General features: G+C 43.1%; 1 protein-coding gene across 1 annotated transcript in view; it reads left to right on the top strand.

Moving 5' to 3' along the window:
- The window catches only part of RGMB (repulsive guidance molecule BMP co-receptor b), a 30,778-nt gene extending 13,201 nt beyond the window's left edge, over positions 1-17,577 (top strand). The window contains exon 5 of the mRNA XM_013044168.2: positions 14,181-17,577. Within this exon, the coding sequence (XP_012899622.2) occupies positions 14,181-14,849 (669 nt within the window). The 3' untranslated portion in view covers positions 14,850-17,577. The remainder of the gene's footprint in view (positions 1-14,180) is intronic.
- The last annotated feature ends 1,929 nt before the right edge of the window (positions 17,578-19,506 follow it).

Below are 19,506 nucleotides of genomic sequence, written 5' to 3'. Positions count from 1 at the left end.
CTACCCAGAGCCAAAATGAAATCTTTTAAAAATTCTAAGCAATGAAAAAATGATGGTAATAAAAATAACACTGAGGCAAAAAATACATTTGAAGTTCCCCAAAAGATCTGATTTTTTTTTTTAATGTCTACTGCAATACTTAAAAAAAAAAAAAAACCTTTCAGAAGATTTTTTTGTACAGGTCTCTGCTCTACTGAGCCCACAAACACGTACATAGACCAGCTGCTTGGTAACTTAGCACTGCACTTGACAGATACCGTATCGTCCTTGGGGTCAGACATTTTTAATGACCTGTGTGCTGGTGTCACTAGCTGGAAAAGCTGACCAGTGCTGTGGTAGACGATGGTCAGCTGTGCTGCTGAAATTGTCGTCTGTAAGCACTTACTCATTTCAATACCTTCAGCACTGAACTAAGTCACTGAGCCAGGGTTTGAGGCACAGTGAGGTCCTTAAGACACTACCTCAATCCTGGGAACGTGGCTCCTTGAGCAAGCAGTCTCGGGGTCCTCTTTGTGATCCCTAATTGCCCTCAGGTACCTTTCTCTCATCACAAAAAGACAAAAGGTGAGGGGAAAAATATCTAAACTGAATAAAAGAAAGTGAAGTCTTCTGCATTCAAGGGGCCATTTCTTTGTTAAGCCTTTTCCTTCATCCACAGAGCAGGCAGCGAGTTTAGGGCAGCTAGACCTGCGACACTCGGCAGTGTGACCTTAGCTCCCCCCCATCTCCTCTCTGTCCCCCTGCCCTGGGAACCTTAGTGTGGCGCTACAGGTATACTTCCTAAAGTATAGGAAGGCCATTCGTGCTTTTAGCCATACACACACACACACACACACACACACCACCACCACCACCCCTTAGCCCCCCACCGCCCCCTATCCTGCGCCTGTCTCCCTCTCTTCAGAGGAGTCTTATGTGGTTTTCACTTTGCCAGGAGGTGTGCTCCTAAAGGGGAGGCCAGGGCTAGCTTTCTGTCTCCACCTCAGGGGCTGCGGGGCTTTCTGGCACACCTTCCCACCTCCACGGAGATCCACACCAGCTCCGGGCCATCTCCCCCACCTGTGGCTGTGAGCGGCGGCTGCAGGCCTGCAGGCCCTGGAGAGGAGAGACCAGAGGGACGGGCTTAGAACTGGCAGAGTTGGCTAAATAGGAAAGAAAAGCAGTTTTTATTTTGCGGGGTGGAGGAAACTTTTTAGGTTCCAAAGAGGACACGTGTACCTAGCTCACCTGGGCCTCAGACCGGTAACTAGGCTAGATCACCTGTGCAGACGGTTATCTCCTATCCCACCTCTTGCGAAGTCCCTTTGCCAGCCCCTTCGTCTCCTGTGTGTCTGTTTCTGTTCACGTGCACTCTACGGATTTGTGTATGCCATGGCTCCAGAAGGTGATTTTGCGGTAAATTCTCTGATGAGATTCTGTACAGATACGTTCCTAGCAGTGTGTATTAAGATTGCCAGTCTCTCGGGTACATTTCAAGTGATTCCTTTTCCAAAGAACTTTAGGAATGCATTTACTGTACACCTAAACAATGGGAATACGTTTCAAACTTACTTTTTACAAGTGCTTTGGATACCTCTGGTTTATTTTTCTGTTTGTTTTAATGTAATCGTGTCCTTTTCCATCCCTCCAGCTTTGTCATGCCGTCCTTCAATCTCAGTAAAACAAGATGACAACTAGAAGGGGAGGTGGGGGGTTGACAGCAGGTTCCTTTATAGATCTGCTACAAAAATTTCCATACTTCCTCCTTGACTGAAAAATGGTTTACCTTAAAGTGTTTGCGTTTGGGAACGAGGTGTGTTGTTTGTCTGCACCAGGCCAGGTGACTGCAGACCAGCTGGGGGAGCGCTCCCCACACGCCTTCACATGTTACTTCTATGGCTCAGGGCTTCCAGCTCCTGGTAATCCCAGGGGCAGGAGCACCAGTGCCTATCCAAAGCGTGGGAAGAGGGCCAGGCCTGGCAGTTATCTATTTTTTAAAGTCCCTCAGTCCCAGTTTCCAGCTACTTTCTGGGAAATGGCCTGAAAATTATTATAATTATCCCTCAATCTCAGATTCCAGCTACTTTCTGGGAAATGCCTGAAAACTTGGACTGGTTGATGATAGTAGAGATCATCTAAGGAAGACTTAGATTGTTCGGTTTGTTCTTGCTTTCCCTCTCCTTCCTTCAAACTGTGTAACCCAAGGTGTTCCCTCACAACAAGACATCCTCTTTTGTGGGGTCCTAGAGGCTGAGTTGAGTCCTCCCCTCTTTACTGATGCCCCATCGCTTGTAGTTGCTGTTCACAGCAGTATACAGGCTTGTTAACTAGTGTTCTGGAACCATTCTCTATTGGAGAATAGGGGAAAAGCCACCAGGCCTGCCTGCATTTCAAAGGCTTTCAACTGTCATTTTAAGCAATTTCTGGATCAAGGTTGGAGAAACCATCCTCCTTAAACCCCAGGCCAAGTGCATCTTCTTTGTGGCCAAGTGTTTGTCCCCCCACTATGTTTTTTAGTATCTTTATAGAGATAGTCTGAGCTACACATAGTGATCATTCTTATTTTTATCAACTAAAGACAATGCCTCATACTCCAGCGGCAGGATTGTATTGTGTATCTATGGACACTGTTCTTGGATGTTGCATTGTTACAGAGAGGGCAGTGGTGTTTTCCTTAAAATTCTAGAGCCCTGGGGCGCCTGGGTGGCTCAGTGGGTTAAACCCTCTGCCTTTGGCTCAGGTCATGATCCCAGGGTCCTGGGATCGAGCCCCACATCGGGCTCTCTGCTCAGCAGGGAGCCTGCCTCCCCCTCTCTCTCTGCCTGCCTCTCTACCTACTTGTGATCTCTTTTGTCAAATAAATAAATAAAATCTTTTAAAAAGCCCTGTCTTTCCAGAGATCACAAACTTTCTTGCAGATACATTGCTACTAACTTTTTTTTTTTTTTTTGTTTAGATTTTATTTATTTATTTGACAGAAATCACAAGTACACTGAGAGGCAGAGAGAGAGAGAGAAGGAAGCAGGCTCCCTGCTGAGCAGAGAGCCCGATGCGGGACTCGATCCCAGGACCCTGAGATCATGACCTGAGCCGAAGGCAGCGGCTTAACCCACTGAGCCACCCAGGCGCCCCGCTACTAACTTTTAATGGCTAAAATTGCTCTTTCTTTTGTTATGAGTATCTGTTACATAGGAAATTCTTGCCATCTCTTTATAATAGCTCCTTATCTTGGTCTTCGTTTTTGCAAAAATGGTTACCAAACAGAAAGAAACTGATTGAGGCATATTGGGGAACAGATGGGGAAGAAGTTTGCAGTTGTAGCTTCCTGCTCAGTGTAGCCTTTTCTCTGATAAAAATGTATGATTAGGGCGCCTGGGTGGCTCAGTGGGTTAAGCCGCTGCCTTCGGCTCAGGTCATGATCTCAGGGTCCTGGGATCAAGTCCCACATCGGGCTCTCTGCTCAGCAGGGAGCCTGCTTCCTCCTCTCTCTGCCTACTTGTGATCTCTCTCTGTCAAATAAATAAATAAAATCTTTTTTTAAAAAAATGTATGATTAACTCAGCATTGCATTGGAACCCACTGTGTGTCACAGGGCCCCCTGTGGGGGTGAGGGAGATACAGGGGGGATCTGTCTCCCTCTCAGTCGAAGCACAGAACAAACGTGCAGCAGTTGGTGGAGTATTGTGTGTAAAACGAGCCGTTCAGGGTTTCTTTATAGAACATTGGTAGAGTGGCTCTCGGTGTTCCTACTTAGCAAGTTGTCACCGGTGTCAAGAAAGGCTAGAGAGATGGGCTGCTGTAGCCAGCGCATAACTGTCCCCCTGCTCGCGGTCGCAGTTCACTGTTTTTACTCCCGGGATTTGGCACAGTCTCCCTTTACACTTACCACAGTCAAGGTGGCCCCTCACTTATACTGGGATTTCTGTCTTCCCAGCAGGGTCTAGAACCCTGGCTGCCACTTTTTAGAGGTTATTGGTCTTTAATACCAAAAGCTTTCTAGAATTTGACCGTCAGAGTCTCCAATTCTTAAATTCATTTTTCTGGGTCCTGTCTCCTTTTTAAAACCCATGAAAGCATATTGTCAGTGACCTCCTCCTCCCTGAATTTACTTAATGTAGAAAGAATATTGAAACTGAAGAACAGAAGAGCAGAAGTCAGCTATAGCTATAATTCCAGGTGGTAATGTTCTTATTTTTCCCTTTTCCATTTCCTGCATAGCTCCTGTTTGTATTGAATGTAAGGTTTGAGGCCCAGGAAGTATTCATCTTTGTTTCATACGGGTTCAACAAATTTTCTGGAGGTAAAAGGATTTCCAAGTATGAGGGAGGGAAAGGGCAGGCAGAAAAAAGAGGAGAAATTATTAGCTGTACGATACATCCAAAAGTGTGAAAGATCATTTTATAAGATAAGTGGGCCTACCTTGATTATTGTTTATGCTGTACTTGTCTTTTTTTTTTTTTTTTTTAAGATTTTGTTTATTTGAGAGCATGAGAGAGAATGAGCTGAGCATGCATGCATGAGCGGGGGCTGGGGGGAGTACAGTGGGCGAGCAGACACTCCTCTGAGCAAGGAGCCCAATGTAGGGCTCTATCCCGGGACCACGACCTGAGCTGAGCCTAAGGCAGACGCTTAACCGAGACTGAGCCACTGAGACGTCCCTGTGCTTTCTGTATAGGCTGCATATCACCACGGTGAATGAAGAGACTTAAAGATGTTAGTAGAAACCATTTAAAATTGTATATAAAGTTTATATCTGTGTATCTCCTGAGTTCTGTATTTTGAATCGTGCTTCACTGTGCCACTCCCTCTGTCCCAGCTGTGGTTTAGGAGGAGGAGGAGACTTTTCAAAATATCCCCCATTTGTAAATGAAAATAACCCAACTCCTGCCTAAGCCAGGCAGGATTCCATCACTGTGCTGTGGGCCTCTGCTGCTTCTAAACAGAGCCTCGCTGCTCCACAGTTGAAACCAGAGGCACAGGCCAAGTCTGATACACAGCTGAGAGTTAGAACTGCTTTCACTGTGGCATTTCCCAGTGTGTCTCTGCCCTGCCAGATTTTCTGTGAGTCAGAATTTTGAGAGGAAGGGGCGAGAAGGAAACCTTGGATAGTTGGTACTTTTCTCTTGGCTTCAGTTAATGCTAACCAAACAGTTTCTGCCAGTGTGGAATGTGGCACGTCACAAGTTACCTACAGTAGTGAACAAGGCAAAATCTACCTTGCCCATTCCGTCTTTATTTGTTTTGACTGCAGTAGAACTTGCTCTCCCAGCGTTCTGAATTTTGTGTTCTCGTGGGTGGGGTAACCAAGGACTTTTTAAGCTGCTCAGCTTGTAGGTGATAACCAACAAGAACAGCAACACACATGCACCGTACAGACTCGAACTAGACGGGCTTGCGGTGACAACACCGCACTGTTGCTTGTAGAAGGAGCTTTCGGTGAAACTGGGTCTGTGGCAAGAGGAGTTCTAGTTAGCTGGTTATTTGGAGAGTGGGAGCCAAAAGAATGTTTGGCTAATTCTGGTGGGGTTCTTTCAGTGTTAGAACACAGTCTGTATATTGTGAGCAGATTGATAGGACGGCATTTAAACCCTAAGTTTCTCTTCTGCTCTGCATTTGCTTCTGACATGTAGGGGTCATGGTTTAATCTCTAGATCTAAAGATGTGGGAGAGTGCATCCGTCCGTGTGTCCCCCTCTGCGCTTCTGTGCTTTTGCTGCCTTCCTCTCTCCCTGCCTCAGGCCAGTGGAGACAGAGGATATTGTTTTGTAGCATTTCAGTTAACTGGCTTCTGGAAATAGAGGGTCACCGCCTCTGACCACCTCTTTGTGAATGGGCTTTTTTTCTTTCTTTCTTTCTTTCTTTCTTTCTTTCTTTCTTTCTTTCTTTTTTTTAATAGTCCTGGGAACTTGAAATTGAACCTAGAAGTTGTAGAGTACGACTGTACTGTAAAGACCTTCAAGCCCTTTTACTTTTTAAATCACCTCTCAAAACTGAAAAATGATCAGAGGCTGTTATTTCCTAATCCCCATTGCTTCGTGCAACAGCTGTGCTGAACCAAGGCCTAGAGCTGTTTGCAAGGGGTCCCCTTCTAGGGCCTCAGGATCTGTAGCCCTGACCACCCCACACCCAGAAGGAAGATTCCCTGAAGGCACAATGTGCTGGGGCAGTCACTGCCTCCAGCCCTGGCTCTCACCTTTCCCCATACTTGTGGCCTCTGGTATGAAGTACAGTGAGAGCTGAGGCCCAAAATACTGTCCACACATGCCTAACTTCCCATCTGGAAGTATCGGGAGTCCCTCCTGTACTTGCTGGCCTCCTTATAACACGAAGTCTGAACACAAGTAAACACGTTCCATGTTGAGTCCTCTGAGTCGCTAAGACTCGAGGACTCCAGGCCCTTCCTCCTCATGGCCAGCGCAGCCTGGCTCTGATGTATACAAGGAAGCGGGCCCAATTTCGCTGTCTCAGAGCCTATTTATACTTCCAGCCTTCCTTGCTTTAAGTGTACAGAAATTACTCTTTGGAAGTCGACATTTTTGTGCCTCTTTCATGTATCCTCCCTGGGCCTGCTTCCCTTTCACTCTTGCATATTCTTTCCAGACCCTGAGCTTAATGCTTCTCCCCTGGACCACCCTAGCTGCCTCAGCTGTGGGTGTCCTTCGCCTCTGCTTTGGTTTCTTCTTTCTCTGGCTGCTGCCAAGAAGCCCTCTAGCAGCCAAGGCAGCCCTTGTTCCTGCATGTATTACCTGGGGCAACACTGAAGAATAAATAAGGCTGATCCATTCCATTTCTCTGGAATCCTGGAAGTGCTCCTAGAACAGAGCTCTCTGTGCAAAGAGATTCTGAGGGTAGAGCAACCTAATTTGAGACGTCTTTTGAAGGTAGCAGACCCTCAAGCACTCATTCCAGCCTGAAGAGGAATCTAGGGTAAGGTTTTTCATCTGCTGCCTTCCACTTTAGCACATATACTATCTTTGTGTTAGCATTTAACAAAATAAACTTTTCTAGGTCTGAAGTTCAGCCTTCCTGTAGGTGGATACTTGATATATACAATAAGTCGTAATTGTAAAATTACATTTTACAAAAATGTTAGTAACCATCTGAACATTTTCCCTAAATCTGTGTGTGTGTGTGTGTGTGTGTGTAAATGCTGTTAATGTAATTTAAATGTAATTTAATTCAACATATATATATACACACACACACACACACACACACACACATATATATAAATGCTGTTTTTTAATTCAAGTATTCTTAATGTTACATTAGTTTCAGGTGTTCGACATAGTGATTCAGTAATTCCATACATTCCATACATTAAAAAATGCTCACCACCCACCCACCCAGCACCAGTTTGGTCTCTCTATTTTGAGTTTGTTTTCTCGATTGCACATATAATGAAATCATGTGGTATCTCTTTCTCTGATTTACTTCACTTAGTGTAATCCCGTCTCCATCCTTCCATGTTCTTGCAAATGGCAGCACCTTATGTGTGTTTGTCCATTCTACTTGATCCGCTCTACTTCGGTGGACACGTAGGTTGGTCCCATATTTTGTTGATTGTAACTAACGCTGAGATAAACCTAGGGATACATGTATCTCTTCGAATTAGTTTTTGTTTTCTTTGGGTAAAAGAGCAAGCAGTGGAATTACTGGGTTGTGTGATATTTCTATTTTTAATTTTTGGAGGAACTTCCATGCTGTTTCCCATAGTGACTCTGTAAAGTGGCTGCTCCAGTTCACATTCCCACCAACAGTTTCCTTTACTCTACATTCTCACCAGTACTTGTTATTTCTTGTCTTTTTGATACTCACCCTTCTGACTGGTGTGAGGTAATCGCTCATTGTGGTTTTCATTTGCATTTACCAGATGATTAGTGATTGAACATCTTTCCACGTGTCTGTTGGCCATCTGTAGGTCTTCTCTGGAAAAATACCTATTCAGGTTCTCTGCCCATATATTTTCTTCCAGATTTTTATTTAAGTTCTAGTTAACATGGAGTGTAATTCTGGTTTTAGGAGTAGAAATCAGTAATTCATCATTTGCTTATAACACCAGTGCTCCCCACAAGTACCATCCGTATTATGCATCATCTGGGGACATTATGCATCATCTGGTACACCTGAATGGCTCAGTCGGTTAAGCGTCTACATTTGACTCAGGTCATAATCCCAGGGTCCTGGGATCAAGTCCCTCGTCGGGCTCCTTGCTAGACAGGGAGCCTGCTCCTCCCTCTCGCCTTGCTTGTGTTTGTTTGCTCTTTAACAAATAAATAAAATCTTAAAAAAAAAAAATACCCATCATCTGTCTACCCTGTCCACCACCCACCTCTTTCTGTTAACCCTCATTCTATTCCCTATTGTTAAGAGTTTCTTAGGGTTTGCCTCCCCCTTCTCCTCTTTTTTTTCCCCTCTTCCCACACATTCATCAGTTTTTCTTAAATTCCATGTATGAGTGAAATCATATATTTGTTTTCCTCTGACTTATTTTGCTTAGCATAACACATTCCAGCTCTATCCATGTTGCTACAGATGGCAAGATTTCATTCCTTGTTGTCTGAGTAATCCAATGTATACATACATACTACATCTTCTTTATCCATTCATTGGTCAATGGACACTTCCCATAGTTTGACTGTTGTCAATAATGATGCTGTAAGCATCAGGGTGCATGTACCCCCTTTGAATCTGTATTTTTAAATCCTTTCCTCTGCCCATTTTTAATTGGATTTATTTTGGTGCCCTTTTAGATCTTGAAAATTATTCTCTTACCAGGTACATCATTTGCAAATACCTTCTTCCACTCAGTGGATTGCCTTTTTGTTTGTTGGTTTCCTTCACTATGCAAAACCTTTTTAGTTTGATGTAGTCCCAGTAGTTTATTTTTGCTTTTGTTTTCCTTGCCTGAAAAGACATACAGAGAAAATTGTTGGTAAGTCTAATGTTCATAAGTTTACTGTCTGTGTTTTCTTCAAAAAGAGTTTTATGGTTTCCAGTCTCACATTTGGGTCTTTAATCCATTTTGATTTTACCTTTATAGTATAAGAAAATGGTCTATTTTCCCCAACACCATTTATTGGAGAGACTTTTTTCTCCGTTGTATGTTCTTGTTCTCCTTTGTCACAGATTAATGGACCATATAAGCACGAGTTTCTTGTTTCCATATACATTTGTATCTGTTTCTGTGCCAGCACCTTACTGTTTTGATTACTACCTCTTTGTACTGCATCTTGAAATCAGGGATTGTTTGAAATCCTCAAAGACCCTGGATAGCTAAAACAAACTTTAGGATTATTTATTGTAGTCGGTGAAAAATGCTATTGGCATTTTGATGGAGATTGCATTTAATTTGTAGACTGCTTTGGGTAGTGTGGACATTTTAATGGTATTCTTCCAGGCCATAAGTATGTATATCTTAATTATTTGTACATCTGTTTATTTGTCCCTTAAATTTCTTTCATCATTGTTTTGTACTTTCCAGAATAGAGGTGTGTCACCTAGTCAGTTAAATGTGGTTTTAGGTATTTTATTCATTTTTTTTTTCTTTTTAAAGATTTTATTTATTTATTTGACAGAGAGAAATCACAAGCAGACGGAGAGGCAGGTAGAGAGAGAGGAAGGGAAGCAGGCTCCCTGCTGAGCAGAGAGCCCGATGCGGGACTCGATCCCAGGACCCTGAGATCATGACCTGAGCCGAAGGCAGCGGCTTAACCCACTGAGCCACCCAGGCACCCTATTTTATTCATTTTGATGCAATTATAAATGGGGTAATTTTCTTAATTACTCTTTAATAACTTCTTAGTAGTGTATAAAAAGGCAGCAGATATCTATTTTGTGTCCTATAACTTTACTGGATTGATTTCTTCTAATGGGGTTTTTGGTGAGGCTATATCCGTGTCTTCTGCAAATAGTGACTGTTGTACCGATTCATTACCAATTTGGAATGATTCCTTTTTCTTGTCTGATTGCTGTGGCAAAAGTAGATATCTTTATTTTATTCCCGGTCCATGTAATCAGAAAATTCAATCCCATGTGAATTTTCTCTTTGGAAGCATGTGCCCTTACTGGAGTAGTTTATTTTTTGCTCACATTTGGGGACTTAATGTAGAGGCTGGCTGCCACTGACCTGTGTAAGAGTAAAAGGGGCTGTGAGCAGTGTTCTCTTAGCCTCCCAGAGCTGCCTATTTTTTCAACCTATAATTGCACCCAGAGGATTTGATGCAGTAGACATGTCAGCTAATTATATGAAATAGAGTTTGTTTTCGCTTCCTTTACCTCAATCAGAATTTTAACCAGGTACTTACCAAAATTGTGTTTCCCTCTCTTCCAACCTAATTTCTGTGACTATTTCAGGTTACTTTGTTGGCCCATTTTAACCCAACAGCTGTGAGTCCCTTGATCTGGGAGTCCGGTTCTAGAATTGAAGGATTCTGGTGAATCCTCAGGTTCATATCAAACCTGGTGCGGTCCTGCACATGCAACACCAAGTAGTCTGACTACACAGTGGTAATTGTTTCTTCCAAAATACAAGCAGCACAAGTAGTTAAGTGTACAGAGTTCAGGGAATCTACTGTTTGAAAACCTATGCCCAGCACTTTGCAAAGCTGCCAAGCCCAGGGAAGCCATGTCTGTCTGTTGGCAAAGCAGTGCCTGGGTTTTCCGTCCTTGGCTACCTTGTTTTCCTTAATGCATTTTCTTTTCATGGCAGTGCCTCTAAATTTTGATTTTTCACAACAGACCTCATATCTTTCTATCACATGTGGAAAGGTTGATTTGTAGCTGGTATCTGTGTCTTCCTAATAGACCTTGTGTGGGTGGTAAAGATCTCAGGGAGTGAAGCATTAAAAATGAATGAGGAGAACTAGAGTAGTTTGTCTGAGGTAGGGGTTGAGAGGGACTTGGTGGGAAAGGTTTAACAAAAGGCATTGATGTTTTAAATGCACAGAAATGCCATCCATTAATAATAAATGGTGTGGCAGAGAAGAGATGTGCCAAAATGAGTTATTATAGCATATGGATCAGTTCACGGAAGGGGAAAGTAAGCCGCATGGCTGATGTTTCTAAATTATCTGTTTGAAAGCATTACAATACAGTTTTGAATATCCTGTTTTGCGATCAGAGCTTAAATAGAAAAAAACTTGGAATTTCCAAAAAAAAAATTTTTTTTAAACCTTAATAAGAATGAACAAGTTTGGTTTTTCTGAAATTGAATTTCTGGCCCCAGCTGGCTTGAATGCTTTTTTGAAAGCTTGAGTCGTAATTGTATGAGGAACGAAATTAAAATTACAAAATGTTAAGTCAGGTGCAACAGTTGCCTAGTGTTTTCTACACCTACATTGATTGTACCTCTTAGATACCTCTTCAGTACACACTCAGACTAGTGGACAACTCCTCTATCTCCGTGGTTATAGATAGATCCATTATCACCCTCAGTATTTCGATGCACAGGCTAATTCTGTACGTTTATTTGCTCTGTGTGAGAATTAGTTCAGTTAGAAGAGAGACAAATTAATACCAGCTTCACTGTCTTTTTTTTTTTTTTTTTTAATTTTTTATTTTTTATAAACATATATTTTTATCCCCAGGGGTACAGGTCTGTGAATCACCAGGTTTACACACTTCACAGCACTCACCAAAGCACATACCCTCCCCAATGTCCATAATCCCACCCCCTTCTCCCAAACCCCCTCCCCCCGGCAACCCTCAGTTTGTTTTGTGAGATTAAGAGTCACTTATGGTTTGTCTCCCTCCCAATCCCATCTTGTTTCATTTATTCTTCTACCCACTTAAGCCTCCATGTTGCATCACCACTTCCTCATATCAGGGAGATCATATGATAGTTGTCTTTCTCTGCTTGACTTATTTCGCTAAGCATGATACGCTCTAGTTCCATCCATGTTGTTGCAAATGGCAAGATTTCATTTCTTTTGATGGCTGCAGAGTATTCCATTGTGTATATATACCACATCTTCTTGATCCATTCATCTGTTGATGGACATCTAGGTTCTTTCCATAGTTTGGCTATTGTGGACATTCCAGCTTCACTGTCTTAAGGAGAAAATGACTGCTAGAAAACCGAACAAAAATCTGTTACGTAAACTGGGATCTTTGGTCAGCGTAGATCCTGATGCAGAAGTCAAGCTTTGAGTGTTATTTAATCTTCTGGAGGTATGGGGGTTAGTGGCACAGGCCAAGCAGAGCACAGTAATGCATGAGGTGTTTGAAATGACTCCTGAGTTGGAATTGGTGTGCTTAGTGAATGCACTGGGCTGGCTTGCCCGTTTGGGAACTAGTTTGAAAATGGATCTGTTTTATTGTCTCAACAAAACTAATTCCTCATTGTTATTCCTGAGATGAACAAAAAAAGTACTTAATTCTTGCAAATAATTTTAATCTAGTTTAAATTTAAGGTTTCTTAGCTTAGAGAGTCTTCGAATGTGAATGCTCCAGTTGAAAATGAAGACAATGATTATATGAAAAGTCTTACTCACCGTTATTGGAGTCATCTGTATTAGCTTTCAACTCTTTCAGGTGCAGAATTTACTTAATCTTTTTACCTCCAAGGGAGCCTAGCTTGCCCTAAAAACACTTGTCAAACTGTCTTTAGAGCCACCAAATAAATCTATTTTATAGTCCCATTAGATAGCTCGCTCAAAATCCCATTCACTCTGGAAGGTCCTATGGTTGGATGCACAACAAATTTCCGGCAGTCATCTCTGGTACACCTCCTTTGGGTTGTTAAGAAGGTGTTGAAATCTGAGAAGGCTGGTAGTGAAATTAAATTGTGGGTCAGGGTAATTAGGAAGAGAGAAAACCAAGCATTTTCATAGTATATTGTCTGGCTCTTAGTTGCAGCTGCAAACAACGGATATGAATTGAACCAGTTGCTACAGTGCAGCTGGTTCAGATCTAGCTTTATAACTGGCTGAAGTAAAATGAAATGGCTGGAAAATTCCAGTCAAGTAACACCAGTGGGAACATGTGGAATTAAATAATGTGAGTAAATGCTGGCCTGGATGAGGAAAAAAACTTCAGACATAAACTTGAGGGTGGTGTTGAGGACTTGTCAGAGGCGTGGTGGGGGATAGTCAGGGCATTTTCTGGCCTTTTTAACAAGGGTCTATTGTTTGGGTTAGTTCCCGTGGGGGAGGTAGGTTTCCTCTATCCAGGGAAATCTGTAGAGTGGCCTACCTTCTTACTTGACCGGTACTTTTTTTTTTTTTTTTTTTTTTGCCTTTAAGAAGAAAGAAAAGCCATTACTTCAGTTCCTGACAATAACCTAAATCTCCAAATGTTCTGTCTTCCCACCTTGTGCGGCCCAGAAGGCCCGTCTGTCTTCAGTCCTCTTCCCTTCCAGCACGTGTACCAGAGGGTCTGGAGTACTTTGGAGGTGGCACAATTACGTTGTCTTGTAATTGTTCTAAATAAGGAAGGAAAATGGGTTTACACAAGGCAAGTTTTTATAGCATCAGGTTTTTTCTGCTTGATTAGGAGAATTGAGAGTTGGCTCGAGAAAAAATTCAAGAAGTTCAAGGGCCTGGTGCTGTTTGGGGAAAACATTTGCGGTAACTAGGTTGAGGGTATTTATTCTCTGCCAGGGCCTGGGAGCTGTATTTGCCAAGGGATTTCCAAGTCACAGGGATTAGCCAGTCATGTGAGACATTTGATTAAGAGACTTAGAGAAATCTTTGCTGAGGCCCATGATTGGTGGCTGTGGATGGGATGGGCCCCCTCAACTCTGCTTTGTTCCCAAGCGTTAGTAAGAAAATTTGTAGAAGAATCTTTGTAGAAATCAAAGTTCTGATGTGGGTATATTATTAATTACGTCCCTTGACGTTTCTACCTGACTTAATTGGTCTTTTTCTCGGAGCTATACCACCACTCACCTGTTTGGGGAAGAAGGACCCCAGAGTATCAGTAAAAATCACTGTACCCCAACAGCAGCATAGTTCTGTTTTAGGAAAGTAAAGAAAAAGTTTTTCGTAATGTACATCCCTCAGATTTGCATCAAATTTTTATTCTAAACCTATATGACTTTTTCTTTTTCCTTCCCAGTGACCCCTTTCATTTCTGAGCCAGGAGCCCGTGGGCTGAGTGAGTTTAGAGATTCTGTCTCTGGCCATTCAGCTCCAGCTTGGCGGGCGACACCACCTCTGTCCCTGCCCGCCTGTTTCAATTTGTGTGTGTTCCTTCCCCCAGATCACCATCATCTTCAAAGCTCACCGGGAGTGTACAGATCAGAAAGTGTACCAAGCTGTGACCGATGACCTGCCGGCTGCCTTTGTGGATGGCAGCACCAGCGGCGGGGATGGCGACACCAAGAGCCTGCTTATCTTGGAGAGGGAGAGCGGCCGCTACGTGGAGATGCACGCCCGCTACATAGGGACCACGGTCTTCGTGCGGCAGCTGGGTCACTACCTGACGCTCGCCATCCGCATGCCTGAGGACCTGGCTATGTCCTACGAGGAAAGTCAGGACCTGCAGCTGTGTGTCAACGGCTGCCCCCTGAGCGAGCGCATCGACGACGGGCAGGGCCAGGTGTCTGCCATCCTGGGGCACAGCGTGCCTCGCACCTCACTGGCACCGGCCTGGCCGGGCTACACACTGGAGGCTGCCAATGCCCAGTGCCACGAGAAGATGCCAGTGAAGGACATCTATTTCCAGTCCTGTGTCTTCGACCTGCTCACCACTGGTGATGCCAACTTCACTGCCGCCGCCCACAGTGCCTTGGAGGACGTGGAGGCGCTGCACCCGCGGAAGGAACGCTGGCACATTTTCCCCAGCGGCAGCCAGGGGACGCCCCACGGACGCGGCCACTGGGCTGTCAGCCTCGGACTCCCATGCTTGATCTTCATTGTGTTTTTGTAGGGGTTGTCTTTTGTGTTTTTTTGGGTTTTTCTTTTTGTCTATAACAGAATTTTAAAATATATATTGTCATAATATATTGAGTAAAAGAGTATATATGTATATACCATGTATATGACAGGATGTTTGTCCTGGGGCACCCACCAGATTGTACATACTGTGTTTGACTGTTTTCATGTATGTTGGAGGTAGTGTTCTTTGATTGTACTGATTTTGTTTGGCAGTTTTGTGAAATATTTTATAATGTCCCTGCCTGGGGACCTGTTAGAAAGCACTTTATTTTTTATATATTAAATATTTATGTGTGTACCTGGTTAGTACGTATAGTACATATACACAGACACCATATGCAGCGTTCCCTTCGGAGATGCCCAGTGACAGTGGTGGCAGCTGTTCCTGGCCCTTCAATCCTGCCTTTTCCCTTGGCTACTGATCTGCCACCCTGGGTGTGCGGCTTTCACTCGCCGCCTTCTGGGGGAAGCTGCGTCCTTCCTGTGAGCTAGGGGGTGTCTTTAGCCTCCTCCTGCCCTCCCTCGGTGTGGACGGACAGCCCAGTCCCATGACAGGCACTTTGGCTTTTGTGAAACAACGCACACAACGCATCTCCAAGGAACCTCGCCCTCCTTCCCCGCTGTCACTTCCTCAGAGGGCAGGGAGAATATCACTACAGTTTTAACGAACTAAGATCTTGTGATCTGAGCACTTACCGTATGTGGGGTTGAGCCAGACAAAACTGCTGTTCCAATAGGCCAGAACGGTCTCGAGGTAGCAATTTCACGGATAAATAAATACCAGGCATTTTGTTAGACCCCAGGAGCTCTCAGACTTTTCCTCACCCCATGTCCCTGTTGTATCTTTCACACCTTGCTTTTCTAATTTGTGCAAGCCCACGTTCCTTGCCTTCTGGTTCTTGGTTGCTTCTGCTCAGAAGCAACCCTTGTCTGCAGCCCACCCCACCCCAGTAAACCCTCCTTAATCTCACCTTAAGAACCCAGAGATCAGGCTTTGTTGGATTCTTGCTTCATATCCAGGCCCTGCTTCAGTCACAAAGGCCCTGCCACTCCTCCTCGCCCTCCACACCACCGTCTTCGCAACAGTCGCCGATGTATCTATGCATGGTGGAATGAATAGGGTGTTAGACGACAGGAACACTGTCCTGGCCTGAACCAGGAGGCGACTAAGTGGGTGCTGGTTAATCCAGACATTCTCACTAAACCATATTGCTCCTTGGGAGGTCTTTTTATCAGGTAAGCTCCCTCTTAACATCTGTAGTGAATATCCGTTAGTCAGTTGCTCATTTAATTTGGTAAAATTCCTATAAAGTATCTCCTTGCCTCTTGCCTTTCACTGTTGTCCTGCTCTTGCAAAGGAAGAGCACCACCAACAAAATTCAAGAACCATGAGGCAGTGAGTTCTAGGGTAGGTCACTTTCTCTTGTATGTCTGTAAATGTTTGGTTCCAAGGAGAAAGGAGACAATTTCTACTTTAAGTGCAAGAAGAAGGTAATGAACTTTAAATACCACAGCAGTTTGGATCCAGACTTGCTCCGTTTTAGATAGCCAGATAATTTCTGCCTTTTGCCATGTCCCGTTCATTAGGCTTACTGCCAGAGGCCCCAACTGGCAGGAAAAGAGGATTTCAGTTTGTGAAAGTCTATTTCTTAATGAACTGAGCTATCCTCCGAACACAGGACGGAGCTGTGGGTTCATCGGTAGGCGGCAAGCCTCCGCTCGTCTTCTAGTGTATGACAGAATCACCTGGCAAGTCTGGGAAAAATCACAAAGGCATCCTGCCACTTCTTTGACGAAAATGCAACACGAGAGAACTGAAACCTACACCCTGTAATCTTTTATAAAACTGGACGGGGGCCCACCTGCCATCACCTCTAAACTGGGGCTGTTTTGGTTCACCTATGGAACCATGTGCCAGGATCAGAAGCTAGAGTTAGCTAGCAACTTTGTTATGTAATTGAATAGAACAAAGGAGGAAAAATAGAGTACTTATAACCACTATTCTTGTGCAAACAGTATGAAAGTGAAGTAAAAGCAGTAGAACTTTCTACAGTATCTGGCTTTAGAGTGTTTATGGTTAAAAAACACCTTTGTCCTTTTCAGGGAAAGTGAAACCACCACCTCTACAGTTGGGGAAAGACACTTAGGCTGTGCGGCCATATAGAGCTGGGAAGGCCACGTAAAAGCATTCTCTATCACTACGAGTATTTATACCAGTGTATTTGGCTATTGCCCTTGACAGCCAGTGTTCCTGCGCAACATTTACAATCCCCACAGATAACTGACAAATACAGATGCTTCTCTAGAGAAGGACCAGATCGTTTTTCCGTTTCCTCTTCTATCTAGAACTTCTAGAGAAAATAGTACTTGTACATTTTACTTTTTTAAATCCTCAGCCCAGAGAGTTTCAGGTTGTATCAACACGTGGATAGGCTGTAGCTATTCAGAGGTCTCTTAGGGGAGCTTAAAATTGGGGGAGAACACTGGTTTTCACAGATGCTCCACATGGCTGTCTTTAAAAGACTCAAAACTTTCTTTTGTCCTTTTCTTCTCTTTGTTATGCTTGGAAATTCCCCCGTGTGTCGAGTCTTTGCAAAGAAACCTTTAGATGTGGTTCATAGGTATATGAATAAGTATCTGTGTAAAACAGTGTGTGTGCAGTGTGTAAATACTTTAAATTATTATGCTAGAAAAATAAAGTTACATACCATGCTGTGGAATGTTTGTTCTGTGATTATAGTGACACCTGCTGGAAGAAGTGCAGAACAGGAGAAGAAAGGGAGCAAGGTTGTGTTTGTGCAAAACCCTTGGTGATCGCTGGCAACCCATGATACAGACAGCCCACACTCCTTCTCTAAACTACATCTTTCTTAGAGTTTTTTCATTTTTAAGCTTAAAGCAATTTCAAATAAGTCACTGGCTGTGAAACTGGTCCTCTGGTATCATCCAAAATTTCTGTCTTTAGTAATAGTTTTGGTGGCTTACAGACATGGGACCTGCACTGTGGTTAAGATAGCACGGACTGCAACAACTTCCTTCTGGTGGGCAAGACTTGGGAGCAGGATTTTTTTTTTTTTTTTTGGCTTTGGGAACTTGTAAATCCCCTTTTCTTGGGTGTTCTAAAAAGAGACCTCACAAGATCTCAACTTGTTCTTTGTGCAAGAAACATGCCTAACTGAAAAAGAAACCCAAACTTAAGGCAAAGAAAATCAATTATTGCTACTTGGTCAAATACTAAATGGGACAAACTCCAGCTGGAGGAAACCTACATAATCATTTCTTAAATCGAAGGTTTAATCCATACTCTTAGTGCTTATATATAGTTCAGAATAAAAAATGTCTGAAACACACAAAATCGGATGACAGTGATAAAGCCACTGACTAAATGCATAAGCTGGTATTCACTGAACACTAAGAAATAATCCACATCACAATGAAGTCTATGCTTAGAAGTCAAAACTACTCTTTCAGTGTACTCTATGTCCAGACCCACATCTCTTCAGGGATTGAAACTTAAGCGACTGTCCAAAAACCTAACAGAGATGTCTTTATTGTCTTAAACAGTAAACGGGGACTTTAACAAATCCTAAAAATCCTGTTACCTAATTTTTTTTTTTTTTTGGTAGCCACAACATTTAGCATTTTAATGCCTAAAGGTGGTCAGAGTAACAGTCTTGGATCACTGCACTCATTTCTGAACAAAGATAATTTATCTATGGGAACAGCAGGAAAAAAACTCAAGCAATGTCTTTGCATGTGTGGCAAGGAGCATCTCCCTGCCTCAGAGAATGTTATTAAGACATTAAAAAAAAAAAAAAAAAAAAAAAAAGCAGTTCACGGTTCCTTGTTATCTGACTGCCTAGCTCACCATATGGTTTCTCCTTTCACTCATTTTCTGTCCTCCAAATGGAAAAGGCATATTCACAACATTATTTAAACTGTATTTTACTCTGAACTTGCTACTTTACCTCCTCCAAGCAAACAAGACATGTGACCCTATCAACTAAATAATAGGATATACAGCCTGCTATACCCAAAATAGGAAGCATATGGTTGGAGTGCAGAAGTGTTTGTGTTTCTTAGGAGTAGCAAGTAGGTGTACACGGAGGCTTGGGCATCTACAGCCCGGGAACATGTGCTAACAGCTCCTACACAGGTGGAACGTGCACCTTTGCCAGTTACGCTGATGTTCAAACCAAGCGAACAAACCAGTCTGGTCAACTAACATATATTAAAGTAGGTCCATCAAACTCCACAAGAAGAAAGCAACAGAGCCAATTTTTCTAATTGAGGGTTCTTCATGGACAAAGTTCAATGAGTCCCCAACTTTTTAAAATTTAAAATAATGAAAACTCCCAACTCCAGAAAAAAAAAGCAAACACTCTGCTACCAGACGGGTAATACCTTAGACCAAACCATACACAAATTAACCAAGCAGGAACTGCACTTGCCATAAATGACATATTTTAAAAAATGATCTCAATTACTAATATAGCAAATGTTAACAAATGCACAATTGACAGTAATACAGTAATAGTAGGAGACGTTAATAAGCCCCACTGACATCAATGGATAAATCACCCAGACATAAAATAAGTAAGAAAACATTGGCCCTAGGTGACTCTTTAGGCTAGATGGACTTAATAGAT

This window comes from Mustela putorius, unplaced genomic scaffold (assembly GCF_011764305.1).
Source record: "Mustela putorius furo isolate JIRA1106 unplaced genomic scaffold, ASM1176430v1.1 tig00537350_pilon_pilon_pilon, whole genome shotgun sequence".
Lineage (NCBI taxonomy): Eukaryota > Metazoa > Chordata > Mammalia > Carnivora > Mustelidae > Mustela > Mustela putorius.
Note: the sequence above shows the minus strand (reverse complement) of the source record. Positions and strands in the feature narration are given on the sequence as shown.